This window comes from Natrix helvetica (assembly GCF_964273705.1).
Source record: "Natrix helvetica genome assembly, chromosome: Z".
Taxonomy (NCBI): Eukaryota; Metazoa; Chordata; class Lepidosauria; order Squamata; family Natricidae; genus Natrix; species Natrix helvetica.
In genome coordinates, this window is record NC_138554.1 from 103,630,429 (window position 1) to 103,652,441 (window position 22,013).

Sequence of the window (22,013 nt, forward strand, 5' to 3'; positions counted from 1 at the left end):
GGTGTGTGGGAGCTTTCACTCTCCCTAGGCTCCGGAGGCTTTCCTGAAAAGAAGAATTCTAGAAACCATGCTCAATATGACCTGCCTGGCTTAGTTTAAACATTGTTTATACAAAAGTAGAAAGAGAGATATAAAAAGTGAAAATGTAGGAGATGACCAGGATGAGCCCGAGGGAAGGGTCAAGAGCATCATTAATCTCCATCTTTTCCTGCCCACAAGAGTAGGCCACCACCCACCTTGAATTCTATTGACTCTTATCTACAACAAATTTGCTTTGACTGTTAATAGCTCAGATTCCTGCAGAGAGTATTAGCATGCAATAAGCCTATATTCATTTTTACCGCTCATGCTCCCGATTCCTTATGCTTGATAGAAAATTTAACATTACATCAGAGAATAGTGTGTGCAAACTTGCTTCTTTCAATTGTAATAAAGCAGACCTTGCATTTTACCATCCATGGGCCTCGTGTTACCCCTTGGTTCTCCTTGTCTGACCCACAATATTAGCAGCACCTTTGGCGGATCTCATAGCATGGGGGATGTGGAGGACAATGCTGCCTGAGGTGCAGTATCAGGGGAGAATGGAATGTTGGGAGTCTCGCATTGGTGGGATGGGGTAGCAGCATGGGTAGTGGCAGCCCTCCACAATAGTCCCAGTTTCTCATGTTGCCCTTTGGGAAAATTAATTGTTCACCCCTGTAATAAGGAGTGAAATAATACTTGAATGCCAAGAATAGCAAATATTTTAACATTGCCATTTGATCACTTTAAAAAATAACATATTGCTTAAGATGTACTGTTTCATAAAACATTCTCACAAGTAAGCCTGTTCTGGTCTTGGATTAACCAACTTCCTAACTGGATTGTTTAAATCTAGAAAAAGGCAAGTGTTTTCTTTGGGGAAGAAAAATCTATTGTTTCGGATAAAGCTTCGGTTTCCTTTTAAATGTGATCATATGATTGCAGGTTTATATTTTAACTTTCCTCAGGAATTCACACACCCCTCATTTGTATCCTGTTATTCATTTAGCATTTCCCTTTTACTTCAACAAACTTTTAACAAAAACCTATCAACTAAACCCACAAGCAAAATAGAACATTTTTACATTTACAAGACATTTTATCATTCAATACTTTATTGAATTATATTACTAACTAACAATACTAACTAATACTTATGTGTTAGAACCTGCTTCATGTGTAAAACTGTATTTTTACATCTTTCCACTAATTATGCTCTCTTTCATGTAACTCCATGATTAACTATAGCAAAGGAGGCCAACAAGCAAGAGAGGCATGTATATGGTTGCCAGCCGACGAGAGCTTTCTAACTTTACTGGTTATTGTTTCCATAAAACACTATTATACTGCAGGCTACATAAGCCTGGCATGCTACAAACAGATGAAGTCATATCTGCATGGGGTGGGGATGTATACAGAAGAAGGTGAAAGACAACAATACATTGTGGCTTTTTTCTGAAATCACCTTACAGGTATTTCTAAATCTAAATCTCTGTCGACACTGAAGATTATATAGCAGGAATGCAAAGTGTAGGTTGCTTAAGCATCTAATATAAGTCTATGCCTTGATCTATACTATAATAGTTCTAAAACAGACTCACTGATATCAGTTGTTCAAATAGAACTAGACACATCCATTATTTTAATATGTTCTTTTTTATTATTATTTCTGTTCAATCATGTCCAATTCTCAAAGATTGCGTGAAAAGGTTCCTGCAACTTTATTGGCAAGGTTTTTTTAAAAAAATTGTTTGCCATTGTCTCCTTTCTAGGATGAAAGAAAGTGACTGGCCCAAGATCATTCAGCTGGCTTTGTGCCTAAAGTGGAACTAGTCTCCCAGTTTCCAGCCTGATGTTTTAACCTCCACACCAAATTGGCTTTCCTAACAACATTAGCAGCTGTCGTGGTGCAGTGGTTAAAATGCAGTATTGCACGCAAACTCTGATCCTGACCAGCTCAAGATTGACTCAGACTTCCATCCTTCCAAGGTCTGTAAAATAAGGACTCAAGATTGTTGGGGGCAATAGGTTGACTTTGTAAGCCACTTAGAGAGGGCTGTAAAGCACTATGAAGGGATATGTAAGTCTACATTCTATTGCTAGTGTTATTGCTATATTCTTACACCTCGCTATTCCATCACCCCCCCTCCCACCCCGATATATGAGAATAGATAGCCAAAATCCAAACTTAAGTGTCCTTATTAGCAACCATTTATTTTTGAATTTTATTTTGGGGTGAAAGGATTGTCCAATATAGCTGAAATACAGTAGAGTGAATCTAATTCTTGTCTTCAATTTATTCTTCTTTGCTTCATAAACTCACAGAACAGGCTGGTAAATAGGCTTACTCAGAAAAGAAAAAGTGCAAACAGGCAAAAACAGAGTCAATATGAAAAGCACTAAGGCTTTGTCTGCACTACCTCACTATTCTGCTAGTATCTAACTGTATTTCAAGGTTACATGCCTATTTATGGGCTGGTTGGCACATTTTCAAGCACTCTTGACATAAAAATGAAATGGGAATAGAGGACTTTGTCTGGGGCCCAGATGAAGGTATTCTAGGACCAACCTAAGTGGCTAATAAATACTAAATTGATCTTGACATTCACTAATCACTCAACTATTTGGCTGGCATTTTAACACATCTTGAAACTAGTACTACTGCTGTCTGCTCGAGGGACAAAAACAGCACTTTAGCATAGCATAAGAACAACTGAGATTGATTTAAGATGTCTCACACGTGTGACCAGAGAGAAAGGATCGTGTGGATACATAGAAACAAAAAATAGGAATATCTTGTATGTGCAGTGATGAGATGTAAGTAGAGAAAGATCCTTGATAAGGAACTATCCTAAGCACTGAGAAGAAATTAACAAGATGGGAAAAGCTCAGTATTTTACAACTACTCAACATTCCTCTACTCTAAAACATATTCTGATCATTAAATTTTCCCGAAAAATCCAAAAACTCACAGTACCAAATTAATGTAGCATGCAAGTTTTGCCTTGGATTTGTTTCCACGAGATTATCTATTCTAACAAATTCCACTGGTAACTCAACTCATAAGACCAATATTTAACAAAGCTATAGATTCATTTCTGTGACTGTTTTTGAGAGGTATCCATACTTACTTTTCTGTACATTTTGTAAAATTATGCACTGAGACTGTCTTCCTGGAAATGTGAAGACTAGGGATGGAAAAGGACAGAAACAGCCCAAACCTATAGTGGGTCTTGAAAGGGTTCTCAAATCTAATCAACTAAAGAATTATTTCAGATTCTGAACATTGTTTCTACAGTGTGATTGTATTCTATTGTAGCCCTTCTAATCAGGAGTGGGTGCTGGCTGCAGCTGCTGCCAGTTTGCTCAGGGATGCGCCACATGGGCATCACGTGCTTGATGTGTGCATGCAAAGTGCAACAAAAATTGCTCTGTGCATGCACAGAAGGTAAAAACAAGATAGAGGCACCTATGACACTGCCGAGAGAACCGGTTTGGGGGCGTGGCAGGCCTGGGTTGCTACCAGTTCCAATGACCCAGGCCGCCAAGTTATTACCGGTTCAGTCTAACTGGTCCGAACCAGTCAGAACCCACCTCTGCTTCTAATGGCCTATTATTAATAGATATTTAGTTCACTTTGATAATGAGAGACAATATACACCATTTCTAATCTCTTGTACAATTCCATAGCACATTGATACAAAGTACAATTGCAACTGTACAAAGTACAGTTACAAACATTGTACACACAACTCCTCCTCAGTCAAGGTTTTCATTTATTTTCTAACTCTCAGAAAGAAATATGTCCTTTTTAATACACACATACACACAAATAAATAAATGACATGGTAAGATGTTGGAAGCACATCAATAAATTGCCAGAAGAATATTGCTTAAAAGGAGCATAACTTTTAAAAGGAAGACAACTTTATTTAAAAAAAAAAATCAAATTCTTTAAAAAAAAGAGGAAGAAAAAAGCGGGCAAGAAAATACTAACACTATGGTCAGTTAGGAAAACAAATTCATATTTCTTACCATCAAAGAAACTTTTGGCTCTCAGGTAACTCACACTCAGTCTAAGTACAGACAGTTTATCCAATTTGGCAATAACATCCTGAGGGAATGGCAGAAGACCAGCCAGACGATCCAGCTCAGCATTCAATCGATCTCTATGCCTTTTCGATGGATTTGACTTCACTCCTTCAGGAGGGGAAGGTTTTATTCTGCAATAATAGGACACAGTGAGATCACATTTAAAATGTGTGTGTTTTCACCTATAACAAGTTTCATTCAGAAGTATCCCAAAATAATATATACATTTTCTTACTGGTCCTAGTGAAATATAAATGTCCTAAACATTTTTTTTTTGTTTTAAAAGGTATCTCCTCCGTTAAAATGAATGTTAAGCTGTTAAAAAGAGATGAAGCAGAAGGAGGAGGGAAGAGGTAGAGCTGAAGGATATTGTGATCATGCATCTGGGTTTAAAGTAATAGTATCTTGCAACTATTTTATCAGTAAGCATCATCTATAACTAAGAGAGAAACTTTATATTTAAGTTTTTTATTTTATTTTTTATTTTTAAAAACGTTACACATTACTATTTTTGACAGCAATTAACTATAATCAGCTGTGCTGATCCAGTGGTTAGATAATTTTTTGAATTGCCAGCTAGACAGTGACTGGTCAAAAGTTGCCTAGCTGATTATGCCTAAAAAAGGACTACAATCTGGGCCTTTCTGTTCCTAATCCAGCATCTTGCCCACTATACAACACCAGATCTCAAATATTACACATACATTTATGAAATTAATATACTACCTATATTAATATTAATATAATATACTTAATAGGCTTGATATTAATGTACACTTAATATACTACACTTACATAAATCTTCAGTTAGTTTATACACACTTCACGATAGCTCATACCCACTATAAAACCTACACAGTATAAAAACAAACAGTCATATACAGTAGATATAAAAAGTCTAACATGCATCTGTTGAAATGCCAAAGTTTTGAAATGTAAAAATATAAATAAATCAGACCAAGATATTTAGGGTGACCTGAAGAGGACTGCGCACAGGAGATGCTCTTACAATCCAACAGATCTAAAGTGCTTTTGCAAGGAAGAGTGGGCAAAGATTCCCAAGGCAATATGTGCCATGTTGATAGGCTCCTACCCCGAAGAACTAATAAAATTAAAAGGTGCTTTGACAATGTATTAGTTTAAAGGTGTGAACACTTATTCATTCACATCATTGTATGTTTTTTATTGTTATTTTTGTTAAACTAAAAGATTTTAGTTTGTTTTTCAATTAAATGGTACAACTAATTTGTTATATAATAAGTAAAAAATTCTGAAGTGATTAATCTTGGTCTGATTTTTTTACAACTGAAAAATCTGGCATTTTAACACCGGTGTATAGACTTTTTATATCTACTGTAACTATTATATCCAATCAGAGCTATAATATTTAAATCCTAGACTAGAGAATACAAATACATTTATCAAGACTTGAAAATATATTTACATAAGATGGTATAATCAAACAGATTCAGTTGCTATTCTCCTCAGATGTTGCACTGTCTCTTGGAACTCTTGGAACCTTAAACTGCAGGCTTAGTTATGTATGTGTGTCTATGTTGTTGAAACATATTTTTCATTTGCAACTGTACAACTGAGTCCCCAGAATTACAGAGTTACATAAATAGCTTATGAAACAGATAATATGCACATAGTTGCTTTTCAAACATCCACCCACACAACAAGGTTAATGTGTGAATTGGGTCATGGAACCAGTAGTTGGCATTCCTCCTAGTTTATTGAAAATATATTTTGTTGGCACAAAGAAATGTATTTAATTGAAGAAACTTTTAATCCATCTATCTACTGATTTCTAGATCAGGTATATTCTGTTCCAGATAAAAGTTAAATATTTCATCATGAGTGACTTTTACAATAATTATATGTCTTTATCCTTATAAAAACTTAAATGTAAGAGTCAATAAATATCTAGATTTTTAAAAAGGCTTTTAAAAGAGTGAATCATACAATGGAACAGGTCTCCTTGAATGTTCACTGTAAATGAAAGGGTTCAGTCTGATCATGAAGTCAAAACAAAACTAGTCATTCTTTCAAATTTTTCAAAAATATTACCTTCGAAGTTCATAGGGGACTATTGATTTTAAGAGTCATCATCCTAAAATATTTAAAGGATATGTGACTAGATAAGATGACACTAAAAATGGAATATCTTATTTTACAACATTTCATGGCTTGTTTACGATTTCTTCCATTATGTGTGAAAAAGCTAGTTTATTTAATTCCTCCTTTATTATTTTTACACATAACACAAAGAGGTGAACCTACCTAAAATTCTGTAAGATCTTTTATAATTCAACTAGAAGAATAATTGTTTCACTATGCTTCTTTGCTAGAAGCTTTTAAAAGCAGCATATGAATTTACCAAATAGAAGAACCTTCTGCTTTATTTTCAATAATATCATGATCTCAAGCTACTACTACTAACTACCACCAAGTACAATTTGAAGCTATTATACTACCAGAATTAATTCTCTTAATTGCATACTCTGCTTCTTGTATTTTCACAAACAAGTCAAGCCCGATTAAGCTAGATTTATTGGACAAATAGAAGCAGTCACAAATCAAAAGAGGACCCTAGTACTACAACTAATTTCTCCAAAGACTTAACTTGCAAAACAGCTTACTCTCTGAATAGCATTGAGTACTTTCAGAATCTTTAGAAAATGCAGACTAAGAGGACAGTTCACTACAGCTTCAAAAAGACTGCAGCAATTGTAGAAACAAAAACAAAATAGGTAAAGTATGATAAATATTATAGGAATCAGATTACAATATTAGCTGTAGTATAACAAAATAAATACTGTAGAAATTTAGTCAAGAATACTGTTGCAAAAAATAATACATAAAATGGCCATAATAAATATAAGTTTCCAAATTCTGAGAGTTGCGTGGGCGGCAATAATCCAAGAAACAAACACTGTCTTTTTATCTGATAATTGTGTGAAAATGAAATGTTGTACCGCCATACATTGCATGAGGTCAGTGTATCTGAACAATGACAATTCCATTATTTATATTGTCCCATTAAGTTTGGCAGCTGGAGCATGCGCCTTATTTCCTCAGCAACTTATACGAAAGTTAGTCAGCTGGTGGAACTACAGAAGGATGTGAAGATTAAGGATAACATTCAGTTATTTAAAAAATACAGTGGCATGACTCTATCTGAGGCCCTAGAACCTGCTAAACAAGGGTTCAAAGCACAGCTACCAGGCTAAGGAACTACAGAAGGAGAGGGCAAGAAGATAAATGTCTTATTTCCAAATAACTATCCAAGGTACCCCCAATACAATATAGTAATAGCAGCATACCAATACCAAAAACTGAATAGGCGTGGAAAAATACAGGAGAAAAAGACCTATTATCCCAATGCAAAGCACTTGAGAACATACCACAACAATCTCCCAGAATAGGCACTAATGATCGGCACAGTAGCAATGCATCCAATAGCAGGCCAAGAAATGGAGAGCTGGACGGCACCTGGCCCAGATATGATCCATATCTACGGGCTAAGAATTAGCATGAATGCTAGCAGCAAAAATGAACAGCTGTTAGTAACAAGTTTCCACCCAGAGTAGCACAAATGAGCCAGCATCTAAGAGCAGGCTCCCACCTTTCTAACTAACACAAGGAAGGACAGTGATGTTTAGGTAAAACCCTAACAAAGGACAGCACCATCTAACTATAGGCCAATAACTTCTTTCCCCACAACAGAGAAAATTATATCAAGCATTATAGCCACTGTGCTACAAGACTATATGGATAATTACACTAGCACAGCTCAGAAGGGCATTGGGGACAAGATCAGGTTCATAGAGCAGTCATCCAAGCCTCAAGTTCTAGACAGACCAATCTGAGTATAGCCTGAATTGACTATGTGTGAGTCTGTGAATACTATACAAAGTTAACAGCACACTATGGACTTTCCTAACAACTTAATCGAATTGTGAAAAACAACAATGGAAATCAACTCAAGACAGTCACATATGTGACCACCATATGTGACGTATACTAAAGTAATGCACTGTCTCTGCTGCTGTTCCGAACAGTTTAGAATCCTCAGCAATATAATCAGAAAGACTAGACATGGATAAAAGTTCAAGAGTGGAACTACCGCCAACCACCTCTTCTACATGGATGATAACAAGCAGTATGCTATGAGTGAATGGAACAAACTGACATAAAGCTAATGATGACATTGGGATCAGGAGTGAATTCTATCCAACGTTACTGCCAGTTTGCTAGTGCGTGCACTTTGCGACCATACGCAATTCAATGGAAATTGTTCTGCGCATGCACAGAACTTCAAAAAAAGATGGTACCGGCGATGGTGGCAACCGGGAAAGTGGTTTGGGGGCATGGCCAGCCTGGGTCGCTGCTGGTTCTGCAACCCCAGGCTGGCATACCACTACCAGTTCGGCTGAACTGGTAGGAACCCACCTCTGATTGGGATGCCTTTGGACTAGAGAAGTGTGGCCAGATGAAAGTAAAGAGAGGGAAAGTACTGTATTTTTTGGAGTATAAGACGCACCCTTCTCCCTCAAAAAAGAGGCTGAAAATCTGGGTGCATCTTATAAACTGAATACAGCATTTTTTGTCTCCCGAAATTCCGCCCCCTTCACTAAAATGGCCGTGCATAGCTTGTAGGAAGCTTTTAGAGAGCTCTTGGGGGCTGGGGAGAGCAGAAATGAACACAAAATGGGCCATTGTTTGCTCATTTCTGCCTCCCCACCCCCCAAGAGCACTCTGCAAGCCCTCTAAAGGCTATTCATGCCTTGGGGGGGGGGGGAAACAGGCCCGTTTTCATGAAAAACAGGCCATTTTTGGGAGGTTTGCAAAAACTTTTTTTTATTTGCCTCTTCAAAACCTTGGTGCATCTTATACTCCGGTGTGTCTTATACTCCGAAAAATACAGTAGTTGAAACTGATAAGAACTAGAGCAGGCTACATACTGACCAGCTACAAGGACCTTGGTATCTCACAGTCATATTAGAACCATGAGAAGGCAAAGAAAAAAAGCCAGCAAGCAAGTACCACCCAAAAATATGACCTGAAGAGCTAGAAAAAGGTTCATATCATCAACATAAAAGCCTGCCAATCATCAGATGCACGTGGGTGTAGTGAATTGGCAAAAAGGAAGATGTGGAAGTTGCTGAAGTGAAATCTCCAAGATCTCACAAGATATGGATGTTTCCAACCCAAATCCAACACTAGAGATTTTACATTGACCAGAAAGAGGACAGGCAATCTGGTGAATATCAAAAGTAACTGTCCTGCAGGAACACATCAATAAAATGGTACATAAAGAGGAGCTACTAAAAGAATGAGACAGTAGATGACACCATATATGGGATGATCTAAGATGACTGATATTGGGAAATGCTATCAGTGGCTACAAAAGGCAGGACTAAAAAACAGCACTGAGGCACTGATCATGGATATCAAATCTATAGAAACAGGGATCTACCACACTAGACCTGAGATGCAGACTGTGCAAAGAGGTCTCAGACACAGTCCAACATATAGTGGCACATGTAAGATGCAAACAGGGACATGTCTGCCCTAAAATTTTTGAGTCATATTATAGCATTTTCCATAAGGAGAGGTAGTCCTCTACTTATGACCATAATTGACCCAAAAAAATTTATGTTGCTAAGGGAAATTTTATTGAGTTTTGCCCCATGTTATGACTTTTCTTGCCATATTTGTTAACTGAATGCAATTGTTAAATTAGTAACATGGTGATTAAATGAACCTGGTTTCCCCATTGACTTTGTGTTCTGTAGCGAGAACGAGGCAGACAGGAACTGAGGCAAGGCAGGTTGAACCTAACACAACCTTTATTAACAGTATAATACGGCAAAATGTAAGGTAAACCTTGACCAGGCAAATAGCAACATTTGACAGCTGACAGCCCTTTTTATACTAGAGCTGTCAGACGCTGAACCAATAGAATGGCTGCATTCTCCCGCCAGCTGGCTGCTCACGTTTCAACCAGTCAGGGGCCGGCAATGATAGTCAATGGTGTCGCAGCCTCAAGGACTTAACACCCCTCTCCTCCCAGTTAGCACATAAGTAGTCAGCCAAATACGCCGGCCGACATCGGCTCCGCCCAGATCGCCTTAGTTCAGGGGCGGTGGCCAAAGGAGGAGCTGCTGGTGGAGAGTCCTGTGGAATACCAGGACACTGCACAGCTGATTTGGTGAGAAACTGGACCACCGTGGGACTGACCAGATTCTCAGGTAAGCCTGGTGACAAGAACGCATCAGGGGGATTGCGTCCGGCTGTCTGAGCTGTAGCAGCTTCGGTCAATATTAGTTCTCCGGGGCAGGATTGGGCCTATAGCGGGCGTTGGTCTGCTGCGCTGGTGGCTCACCGTCTAAGATGGTTGACGTGACGGCGCCACATTCACCTGTCATTGAGCTGGACCTTATAAGAGTAGGGTCAGTTAGTTGCGTGATTTGTCCGGGAAGCCATCTTGGCTTGGCCCCATAGTTTTGGGCGTAGACTGGGTCTCCCACATTAAAGGCCCGTGTGGAGTTGCCTGCAAGAGGGCTTTTCTCTGCTGCATAACCAGGGTGTAACCGGTCTAGGGTTGTCCAGAGCAGACAACCCATAAGCCGTTCTGCGGGGACTTTGCTTGGTGATTGGGCATGGGGTTGTATGCTGTGCCAGGAGGTATTGGGACAGTTTGTCGTGCCAATTCCCTGGCCCCAGGCAGCCCAATGCCTCCTTAGCCAACCAGACAGTTCGTTCTGCCAGGCCATTTCTGGCCGGGTGGAACGGGGCCGTCGGGGCATTTCGTATGCCATGCTGGCCTAAAAACAACTGGAAGGGTGCCGACGTGAACTGGGGCCCATTGTCAGTCACCACCACGTCAGGCAACCCATGGATCATAAATAGCCTCCCCAGCACTGTAATTACGGCCTCCAAAGTGGTGGATGGCATGAGTGCCAGCTCCACCCACTTCGAGGACCAAGAAGTTCTGCCTTAAGAACAGACCGGCGAAATCGAAATGGACTCGTGCCCATGAAGCCCGGGCCATGTCCCATTCCCTGATGGGCACATAAGGGGGAGCTGGTCTAGATTGCTGGCACTGCTGGCAGGTGGCTACCCAGTTTTCTATTTCCTGGTCAATCTTGGGCCACCACACGTAGCTTTGGCCCAAAGCCTTCATGCACATAATGCCTGGGCGAGCAGTGTGCAGGCAACTTAAAATTGGGGACTTAAGCTTTGGGGAGCTACCACCCTATTGCCCCATAACAGGCACTCATTAAGGATGGAGAGTTCATGCTGCCGTATATAATACATGTGAAACTCAGGATCTACTGGTCCCTGTGGCCACCCCCTGCGCACCCAGTCCAAAACTTGGGCCAAAATGGGGTCTGTGGCCGAGAGCCTGGCAATATCCCGGGGAGATACTGGCATGGCCAACTCTTCAATTAAGACCAAAACTGTAGGAGCAGGGTCCAAAACAGGCACTGGCAGAGGGCAGCGACTGAGGGCATCAGCATGCCCTAAGTTTTTTCCTGGCCTATATTGTAGCTGATAATTATACGCCGCTAGAAAGACTGTCCATCTGGACATTCTTGGAGACAAAATCTAAGTTGTCTGGTGATCCCCCGCCAGAATACCCAAGAGGGGTTTATGGTCTGTCACTAAGTGAAAAAAAGACCATAAATGTAATCGTGAAACTGCTTTACCCCCTGCTACAGCAAGTAGGGCCTCCTTATCCAGCTGACTGTAATTTCCTTCAGCTGCTGAGAGCGTGTGTGAATAATAAGCAATTGGGGCTTCTGAGCCATTAGGTAGGATGTGACTCAGAACGGCCCCAATGCCATAAGGCGATGCATCGCACGCCAAAGTTAATGAGAGGCGATCACTGCATTGCACTAATAAAGATTTGGATGTAAGGACATCCTTAACTGCCCTAAAGGCTTGGGCTTTCTTAGACCCTTAATGCCAGGGTGTCTTGGAGTCCAGGATCCTATGAAGAGGCTCTGCCAAAGACGCCTTATGGGGTAAAAAAATAATAAAAATTAAGCAGCCCCAAAAAGGCTTGCAGTTCAGCCTTAGAGGAGAGCGTGGGGGCTTTCTTAATTGCCTTTACCTTGGACGGAGTAGGGTGGATGCCTTTGGAATCAACTAGATACCCCAAAAATTCTACACTGGTGATCCCTATCCTACACTTTTCTTGTTTGAATTTCCGCCCCACTGGCGGAAATGGGTCAGGACTGCTCTTAATTTATTGACAAGCTCAGCTTGATCTAAAGCAGATATAAGCATGTCATCGAAATAGGGTACCACCCCTGGCAGCCCGTGGAGCATTCGCTCCATTAGGCTCTGGAAAATACCCGGGGCTACACTGACCCCAAATTGCAAGTGTTTACATTTGAAAGCTGCCCGGTGTGTTACGATAGTTTGAGCCATGGCAGTGGCTTCGTCCACTGAGAGCTGCTGGTATGCTTGGGTCAATCTAACTTGGCAAAAATGTTTCCCTGGCCCAAGGAATGGAGCAGATGTTGAACCACTGGCACTGGGTAAGGGTTGGCTTGCAACCCTTTATTAATGGTGCATTTAAAATCCCCGTAAATTCTAATACTACTATCCTGCTTAATAGGTATTACTATGGGGGTCTCCCAGGGAGAGTGGTCTACGGCTTCGAGCACTCCTTGTGCTATTAATTTATGTAGCTCTAAATCTACTTTGGGCCGAAGAGCAAAAAGCACTCTGCTGGGTTTTAGATGTATTGGCACCACTTGGGGGTCCAAGTTAAAAGAAATGGGGGTCCCATTATATTTATCAAGCTTGTTGTCAAATACGTCTGCAAACTCGCTGGCCAGCGCGGCAACGGAATCTGGAACAACAGTGGATGCCGGAGACGTTGAGCCCCAATGCGGAGAACCAGTCAAGCCCCAAGAGGCTGGGCAGATGGCCATCTACAATGATGAGGGGAAGAGGCCCCTGGAAGTTATTGCTGGCTATGGTGAATGTGCCACAACCCACAATGGGTATTGGCTGTCCTTGATAGTCTCTGAGGCGAAGCGGGCACTGCCTGAGTTGAGCTTTGGTTAGGCTGGGCACTAGTAGCCCAAGAGACCAGGGATTTGGAAGAGCCAGTGTCCACTTCCATCTTGCAGGGCTCTCCCTCTATGCGCACAGTCAGGTATATCTTATGGGTAGGCTTAATCAGGGACGCATGGCTGATAGCCCAATCAGGGTGCTGCGGGTCACCTGTGATGTCAAAGCAGTCTTCGTGGTGTTTGGGAAGTCTTTTTATGAATTGTCTAGACAAGGCATGCTCCAGAGGTGGGTCAGCGATTGGCATAGCTGCTCTGCAGACCTTGGCTAAATGTCCTTTCCTGTCACACCGATGGCATATCGCGGCTTTGAACCTGCAGACTGACCTTGCATGGTTCCCGCCACAACTCAGGCAATCCGCCTAAGGTAAAAAATCAGCCCGTCCATTTTTTCCTGGTGGCCAGTTTTAGGCGGTTAATCTCTTCTTCCTCGTCCGAGAAGTCTTCTTTGTCTTCTTCATGGTGGACAGCATGGCCCCTGCTGGCATGGGTGGCTGGTGGCAGAAATCTCTGAATTTCTGTGGTGGATTTGTCCAACATTTCATCCATGGCTGCCTGAAGGCTCAGCTCTTTTCGTGCCAGCAAGCGTCGCTGAAGTCTGAGGTCTTTGATACCACAGACCAGTTGTCCTAACAGGGCATCATCCAGCACAGGAAAGTCACAGTGCAGGGCCACTGTTCTGAGGGAAGTCATGTAATCGCTCACAGATTCCCCTTCTCTCTGGGTCTTCTGTCTAAACGCATAATGTCTGGCTATGCGCAAGGGAGTTGGAGATTAATGATTTTTAAGTTTCTCCAAAAGAGTCTCCCAAGGCATCGAATGGACGGATTGAGGGCTGCTAAAGCCCTGGCTCTTCCAAACATCTCATGACCGTATGCGCTGAGAACATATCCTCTTTTACGGCCACTGGACAAACCGGTGAAGTCGTTTGCCTCCAGGAAGCACTTGAACCACTCGAGGTAGGCGTCCAATGTTTCAGTGGCCAGGCTGAATGCTGTGAACGCCGGTAGATTAGCCATCCTTAGGAGGACGGAACTTGAGGCAGCCCTTCTTAGTGACTTCGCTTTTCGTTTACCTCAGTTCTGATCCCACCTTCGTTGCCAGTGTTCTGTAGCGAGAACGAGGCAGACAGGAACTGAGGCAAGGCAGGTTGAAGCTAACACAACCTTTATTAACAGTATAATATGGCAAAATGTAAGGCAAACTTCGACCCGGCAAACAGCAAGATTTGACAGCTGACAGCCCTTTTTATACTAGAGCTGTCAGACGCTGAACCAATAGAATGGCTGCATTCTCCCGCCAGCTGGCTGCTCATGTCTCAACCAATCAGGGGCCGGCAATGATAGTCAATGGTGTCGTAGCCTTGAGGACTTAACACTTTGCTTTTCAGAAAGTTACAAAAGGTCCCCGGGACACTGCAATTGTCATAAATGTGAGTCAGTTGAATATAAATCACATGACCACAAGGACGCAGCAAGAGTTATAAATGTGAAAAAATGGTCATGTCATTTTTTCTAGTTGTAACTTTGACAGTCACTAAACGAACTTTACAACATACTAAAAAGCAGAGATACCACCATGCCAACAAAGTGCATATATCAAGGCTATGGTTTTCCTAGTTGCAATGTATGGCTGTGAAAGTTGGATCATAAGGAAGGCTGTGCGTCAAAATATTGAGGCCTTTGAACTATGGTGCTGAAGACGACTCCTGTGAGTCCCTTGGACTGCAAGGCGATCACACCGATCAGTCCTAGAGATCAACCCTGACTGTTCTTTAGAAGGCTAGACCCTAAAGATGAAACTCAAATACTTTGGCCACCTAATGAGAAGGAAGGATTCATTGGAGAAGAGCCTAATGCTAGGAACAATTGAAGGCAAAAGAAGAAGGGGACATCAGAGAATGAGGTCGCTGGATGGAATCAACTGAAACAGTCGGCATGAGCTTAATTGGACTCCGGGGAATGGTAGAGGATAGGAAGGCCTGGAGGAATGTTGCCCATGGGGTCACAATGGGTTGGACATGACTTCGTGACTACAACAACAACAAACGAACTGTTGTAAATTGAAAATTACCTATATTTCCTCACACTAAACAGTATAAGCAGAACTTTTCACACAACTTGTCAAACTACTCTTATTTTTTAGAAGACAAATCAAATTGAATGTACATTATTTTAGACAAATCAAATCAAAACAACCTTAATAATTGTGATTAGAAAATACAAAAGTGGTTTTATAAAATTTAAATGCCAGGAATTTATGATGATTAATAAAATTATTATTGAAGTATAAGTTATAACTTAAGCCAGTGAAAACAGACACTAGTTTAATTTTTTAAATAGACAGATTTGTCTCTTTGATATATAATTTTCCTAGATAATAAATTAAAATCATTTAGTTACATACATACATACATACATACATACGTACATACATACATACATGCATACGTACATACAGTGTGCGTGTGTTTGTGTGTGTATGTGTGTGTAAGTAAATATAAAATATTATTTGGCCACTAAAATATATACTACTTTCTCTTAACATTACTTAATGTTTAAGGAATTTGTATAGACATTACAAAATTGAATTTCAAAGTATTCCAAAATATAACTGTTATCCATGTCTTGTGACAGGAAAGAGAAAGAGCTTCCATTTTATTTAGCCATTAGACAACAGTATAAAAAAATTAAAATTACAGGTAACGTACACTTAATGACTATATGTTCATTTGAAGTTACAATGATGCTGAACAAGGGGAAATTATGACTCTAATTTAAAGCCATTGTGCAACCCTATGCTCATGTGATCACCACAGGCAAACTTCCCTACCACCTTCTCCAAAGAAAAGTCAATATGGAAGCCAGCAAGATGGCACAAACCATGGTAATGTGAAATCCTCACTTAACAACCCACAGTAATTCATTAAACGACAGCAATTAGAAGTGCCAGAACTGTCATCATAACTCAGTAGTCATGCAATTCTTTTATTTACAACTGCAATGTTTAGTAATGGAATTTCACAGTAATTCAATACCATTGATCATGAAATCATTTTGGATTGGCTTAGGAATTTGGGAACAGAGACCACAGTATTGTAGTAGAGGGGTGTCAAACTCACGGCATCATGTCGTCATGTGATGTATCGCAACTCCCCCCCCCCCTTGCTAAACCAGGGATGGGCATAGCCAGTGCGTGTTACATCCAGCCCTCAGGCTGCAAGTTTGACACCCCTGTTGTAGTAGTTCTCCTTACTCTGGGATCAGTTCCAGTTGGTGTTGGTAAAGAGCGCAGTTGAATATTGAACCCATGCGTTGTAAGGTTCCTCAGAGATTACTCTCTTTTCAGCCCTAATTAACAACTATGTGAAGCTGTTGGATGGAGTTGTCATGTTGTAGTGGTATATAGGAATTATTTTAAGAAATAGGAGCCACAGACCCAGACTACTCAAATGGCATGTAAAAGATATCTCATCTCATATAAGCAGGAAGGTGTAGGATACATTTTCAAAGGGACCCTCCCTAGGAAAAGGAAGAAAGAAATACTTTCAGTTATGCAAGATTCTGTTAATATAACTCTATAATAAAAATAGAGCTAGTAATCCTACTTGTGCATCTTGTCTGAACTACTTCACAGGGCTAACACCTGTGCAAGGAATTAGATATTATCAATATGCTACTGATATTCTTATGCTACCTTGAGACTTTAAATGACAGATAGGATATAAATAAAACAAACAAACATACACACACATATAACTTAAAAAAACTAAAGTTAAACACCAAAAGCTAACTTTCTTTATAAATGATTGTTTCCCAAAGTAAACATTTAAATATTCTGTTGTTATAGAATGTTGTCTTAAAACTACTATGTTAAATATGTTCATGAACACCAATATAGGAATGAAGAACTACATAACATTTTCAAATCTATATCAAAGAAATCTGCCAAAAACAACAGCTTAGGTGGAAAATAAAGTTAGGAGCGGAATTTAGATTGAGCACATGTATCATCCAATTATATTACCTTCTCGGGCCTTTGTCATCAGATACTAAATTACTGAAGACAACAAATCTCCTAATAAGCCAATTATAGCTCTTTGATCACAGTTTTATCAACAAGTCTTACTGCCTTCCAAAGGATATATAGTTTATTAAAACTATAGAAGCTGGTACATTTCTTAGGCAAAGCTCAAAAGACAGATATCAAACAGATTTTCTTCTCATTCAAACATATACAGTTCAACATAATAGTTAAAAAGATGCCTTATGCCCTAAAACTATTTCATATTCTACAGGACAAATTTGGCTCATAATATCCATTTATAGCCGTGGTGAGTTTCTACTGGTTCAGACTGGTTCAGCCAAACCGATAGTGGTTTAGTGGGCTGGGTCACTGGAATTGGCAGCGACTCGGGCCTACCATGCCTCCGAACCAGTTCCCTGGTCACTCACCCCACCCACCAGCCCCATGCACTTATTCCTCACCTCACGGGTGATTTACCTGCCTAAGCTGCCACATGGTGGTTGCCCTGCACTCCAACTGAGCTGCCTCCACCTTCTGCCTACAGGTAAGAATTGCTAGCCCCACCCTCTCCGGAGCTTGTTGCACCCACCCTCCACCATGCTTGCAACCTTACCTTCCCCTGCCCCTTCCAGGAGTAACCACAAGCCCCATTATGGCTCCCAGGGAGCTTCAGGGGGGCCTGCTAGGCCCAAAATAGGAGGGGGGTGTCCCCAGGCCCGTTTTGGCATGCAGGGGGCTTCAGGGAGCAAAAACAGGCTGTGGTGAGAGTTCTTCCACAGAGGAAGAAAGAAAGAAATCCCCACTGTTTGGGAATCTCCAAGAGGTCTTCAATCTTGGCAACTTTAAGACTTGTGGACTTCAACTCCCAGAATTCAGTTCTGCTGACTGGAGAATTCTGGGAGTTGAAGTCCACAGTCTTAAAGTTGCCAAGTTTGAAGTCTTAAAGTTGCCAAGTTTGAAGACCTCTGGCATGAAGCTTGAGTTGAGAGCTTACTGAAAGGGCTGCTAGCTATCCTTGCCCAGGCTAAGGTAATCAATAGTGGAGCTCTAAGAATGCCAGATGATCAATGGGCATGTTCTCCATTTCAAAATGTCTGGCTTTTCTTCCTCATACGAAAGATCTTCTGGGGTTCTTCACAGGAAGGGAGAAAGAAAGGAAAGAAGGAAGGAAGGAGGGATGCAGGGTAGGAGGAAGGGAGGAAAGGGAGGGAAGGGAGAAAGAAAGAAAGAAAGAAAGAAAGAAAGAAAGAAAGAAAGAAAGAAAGAAAGAAAGAAAGAAAGAAAGAAAGAGGGCAAAGAAAGAAAAAAGAAAGAGGGAGGGAGGGAAGGGAAAGTGAACGAGATGGATGGATGGATAGAGGGAGGGAGGGAGGGAGAGAAAAAGGAGAGGAAAGAAGGACCACAAACCTGGCACTAGACGCAGCTTCAGAAGATGTTTAGAAACAGAACAGCAATCCAGGCCTGGAAGGGACCTCAGAGGTCATCTAGCCCAACCCCCTACTTCAGCAGGAGACCTTATACCATCCTGGTTATTTTGGTGCCTCTAATACAAAGGAGAAGTTCCCAGAAATCCCCAGGCATTGCCAACCGCTCCCTCCTAGTACAAAAAACCTAGACAAAAACTTCATGAGGTATAAAAAGAATAGAAAAGGGGGCTGCTGTGTATTATTTAATGGACTGCTAAATTGGCAAAATGGATGGCTAAATTGGCCACGCCCACCCATTCACATGACCGCCAAACCACCTCCACCCAGTCACATGACCACCAAGCCACGTGACTACCAAGCCACACCCACAAATTAAGCCATGCCCACAGAACCAGTAGTAAAAAAAATTGAAACTCACCAATGATTTATAGTCTACTAGCTGATAACACAGCGTTGCCTGACATCACAAATAATTGCCACTCCAGGATGCCACATTCACTCTCCTTAGCAGTCAGGGATCTCCCTTCTCCCTCCCATGACATCACAAACATTTGCCGCTCAAAGACAATGCACTCGCTCTCTTTAATGGGCCAGGCATTCCAGAGTTATGCTGGAACACACAGACACACACATACCAGGAGTGTCTTACACACACTCACTCCGTGTATTTGTTTCCACGGGGTAAGTCATCTGTGTACCAAATTTGGTTGAAATTGCTTGAAGCACTCCAGAATTATGCTGGAACATACATACAAATATACAGCCTTTTGTGCGTGTGTGTGCGTGTGTGTGTGTGTGTGTGTATGTATATGTGTAAATATATATACTGGTCTTGTTGTATTCGGGTCTTTTCCATTGTAAGATTGAGGTTGGTAATTGGATATTAAACGTATTTTAATTTAATACAAACGTATTTTAATTAATACAAACGTATTAATCTCCAACGGATTCCAAAGAAAAACAATTACCAACCAAATCCAAAGGGAGACTCCCCCCAAAAACCAAGACACCGAACATGACAACGGCATCGCCCTCCTTTCTTACATCAAAGGCACCACAGGTAAAATCAGCAAAATCTCCACAAACACAATGTCAAGACAGCCTTCACCACTGACCAAAAAATAGCTAACATCTTAAGAAACCCCAAAGACAAAATCCAGCTAGAAAACCAAGGAGTCTACGAAATACCATGCAAAATCTGCCCTGCAACATACATAGGACAAACGAACAGGAGAATAAATGCACGCATCGCAGAACACAAGAACACAGTAAAGAAAAAAGAAAAAACTTCCTCCTTTTTCCAGCACTTTAAAGCTACCTGACATGAAATTAATTTTGAAGGAACCAGGTTAATCTCCAAAACAGAACACTTCAGCAAGAGAATAATTATGGAAGCTATAGAAATAGAGAAACACCCCCACAACATGAATAAACATAATGATACCTCCCGCCTACCAAACATCTGGAAACCAGCCCTAGTCAACCAATGAGTGTTGTCACATGAAAAGAGATCCTTATTTACAAAATGTGAGATGTACTCACTTCTATTATTCTGTATGTGTATGTGAGAGAGATAAAATAAATATAAAAATAATATAGAATAGGAGGAGGAGGAGGAGGAGGAGGAGGAGGAGGAAGAAGAAGAAGAAGAAGAAGAAGAAGAAGAAGAAGAAGAAGAAGAAGAAGAAGAAGAAGAAGAAGAAGACGAAGAAGAAATATTCAAAGAAAATGTACAAAAGGAAGTCATGGTAAACTCAAACTGTACTTCATATCCTTAACAGTAGCATAAAACATACAAGCTTAGAAGCTTTATGATTTTTCTCAATTATTCCAATGGATCAATATGCTAGTAAAGAAACAAAACAGCATAGTTAAGATATGTATAGTAAAGGTAAAGATTCCCCCACACATGTATGCATTTCCGACTCTGGGGTAATGCTCATCTCCATTTCTAAGCCGAAGAGCCAACGCTGTTTGAAGACTTCTCTGTGGTCATGTGGCCAGCATGACTAAATACCAAAGGCGCATAGAATGCTGTTACCTTCCCACCAAAGTGGTCCCTATTTTTCTACTTGCATTTTTTACTTGCTTTTGAATTGCTAGGTTGGCAGAAGCTGGAACAAGTAACGAGAGCTCACCCCCGTTACACTGTGCTAGGGATTCAAACTGTTGAACTGCCGACCATCTGATCGACAAGCTCAGCATTTTAGCCACTAAGTCATAGTGTCCCTTATATGTATAGTAAGCTGTTACATATTACTTAACTCTGATTTCTGTATGGGCTACTTTGTTTGTTACGTATTATACTTAAGACAGATTAAAAAAACAGAAAAAGAAGCAGACAAGACTGCATCAGCTCTCCCTTGGTAAACATACTCTACTATTCCAGTAATAGAGAGAAGAAAAAAATATTTACTTAGGCATCATAATTCAAAATGTTTTCTTGTAAAATTTTACACACACATATTGTATACCTCGAAATCTATTCAGTGACACTTAAAAGTAATTTTTTATAAGATTCCAGTTTGCTGAGCTATCTAATTTAGACTACTAAATATTTTAAAATATACAGCTAAATTTCAGTTCAAACACAAAAATTAAACTAGGAATTTATATTCGTAACACATAACTCTCTATTTTTCTTTAGTTACTTTGTAAGGTACTTTTCTGCAGTTGGGGGCAGGGTATTGCATAAAACTTCTAGGTGCTTCAAAAACAATCCCAACATCCATTTTAATAGCTTAAGAATACATAAGGAATGTTGTTTGCAGGAATGGGAGAGAAAATCAGTTATCCCTTCTTTTGAATTGTTGGCATGTTTATATGGCCTGATGGCATCTATTGATCTATATGCTAATAAAATCAGAACTTGTTCTTGTCAATTTTAATTTTTAATTCTATGAAGAGTTCATTGAATGGCCTTATGTCAAAATCAGTTTTCTAATATTAATGTATTGAAATATCTATTTGCTTGACTTGGCTGTAAGTATCTTATTCCTTTCAGGACATTTTCATATGAAAAACTGAATAGCTAGCAAAAAAAGACAATGTTCTAGGAATTATTTTAAGATAACTACGTTATGCTAGAAAATGTTTGAACAAGTTAACATTTTAAAATCTAGTTGAATACCAGTGAGTCCATTATTATTTACAGAACGAACCATATTGCTTAATAGTAAATATTGCATAACAAACAACTGTCACCTCTAAAATAAACTCTGGGAACATTCATTTTATGGGTGTGTAGTACTTTTATATAAAGCCTAGAAACCAGTATATAATATACTGGTATCTCATCTCTTAAGGCTACTTTAGAAGCACATACACTATCATACTGCAAAGTCACACATGG

General features: G+C 40.3%; 1 protein-coding gene across 1 annotated transcript in view; it reads right to left on the minus strand.

Annotated features, from left to right (window-relative positions):
- Positions 1–22,013, minus strand: part of AHR (aryl hydrocarbon receptor) — a 68,796-nt gene that overhangs the window by 41,314 nt on the left and 5,469 nt on the right. The window contains exon 2 of the mRNA XM_081933743.1: positions 4,057–4,244. Coding sequence (XP_081789869.1) covers positions 4,057–4,244 — 188 coding nt within the window. The remainder of the gene's footprint in view (positions 1–4,056; positions 4,245–22,013) is intronic.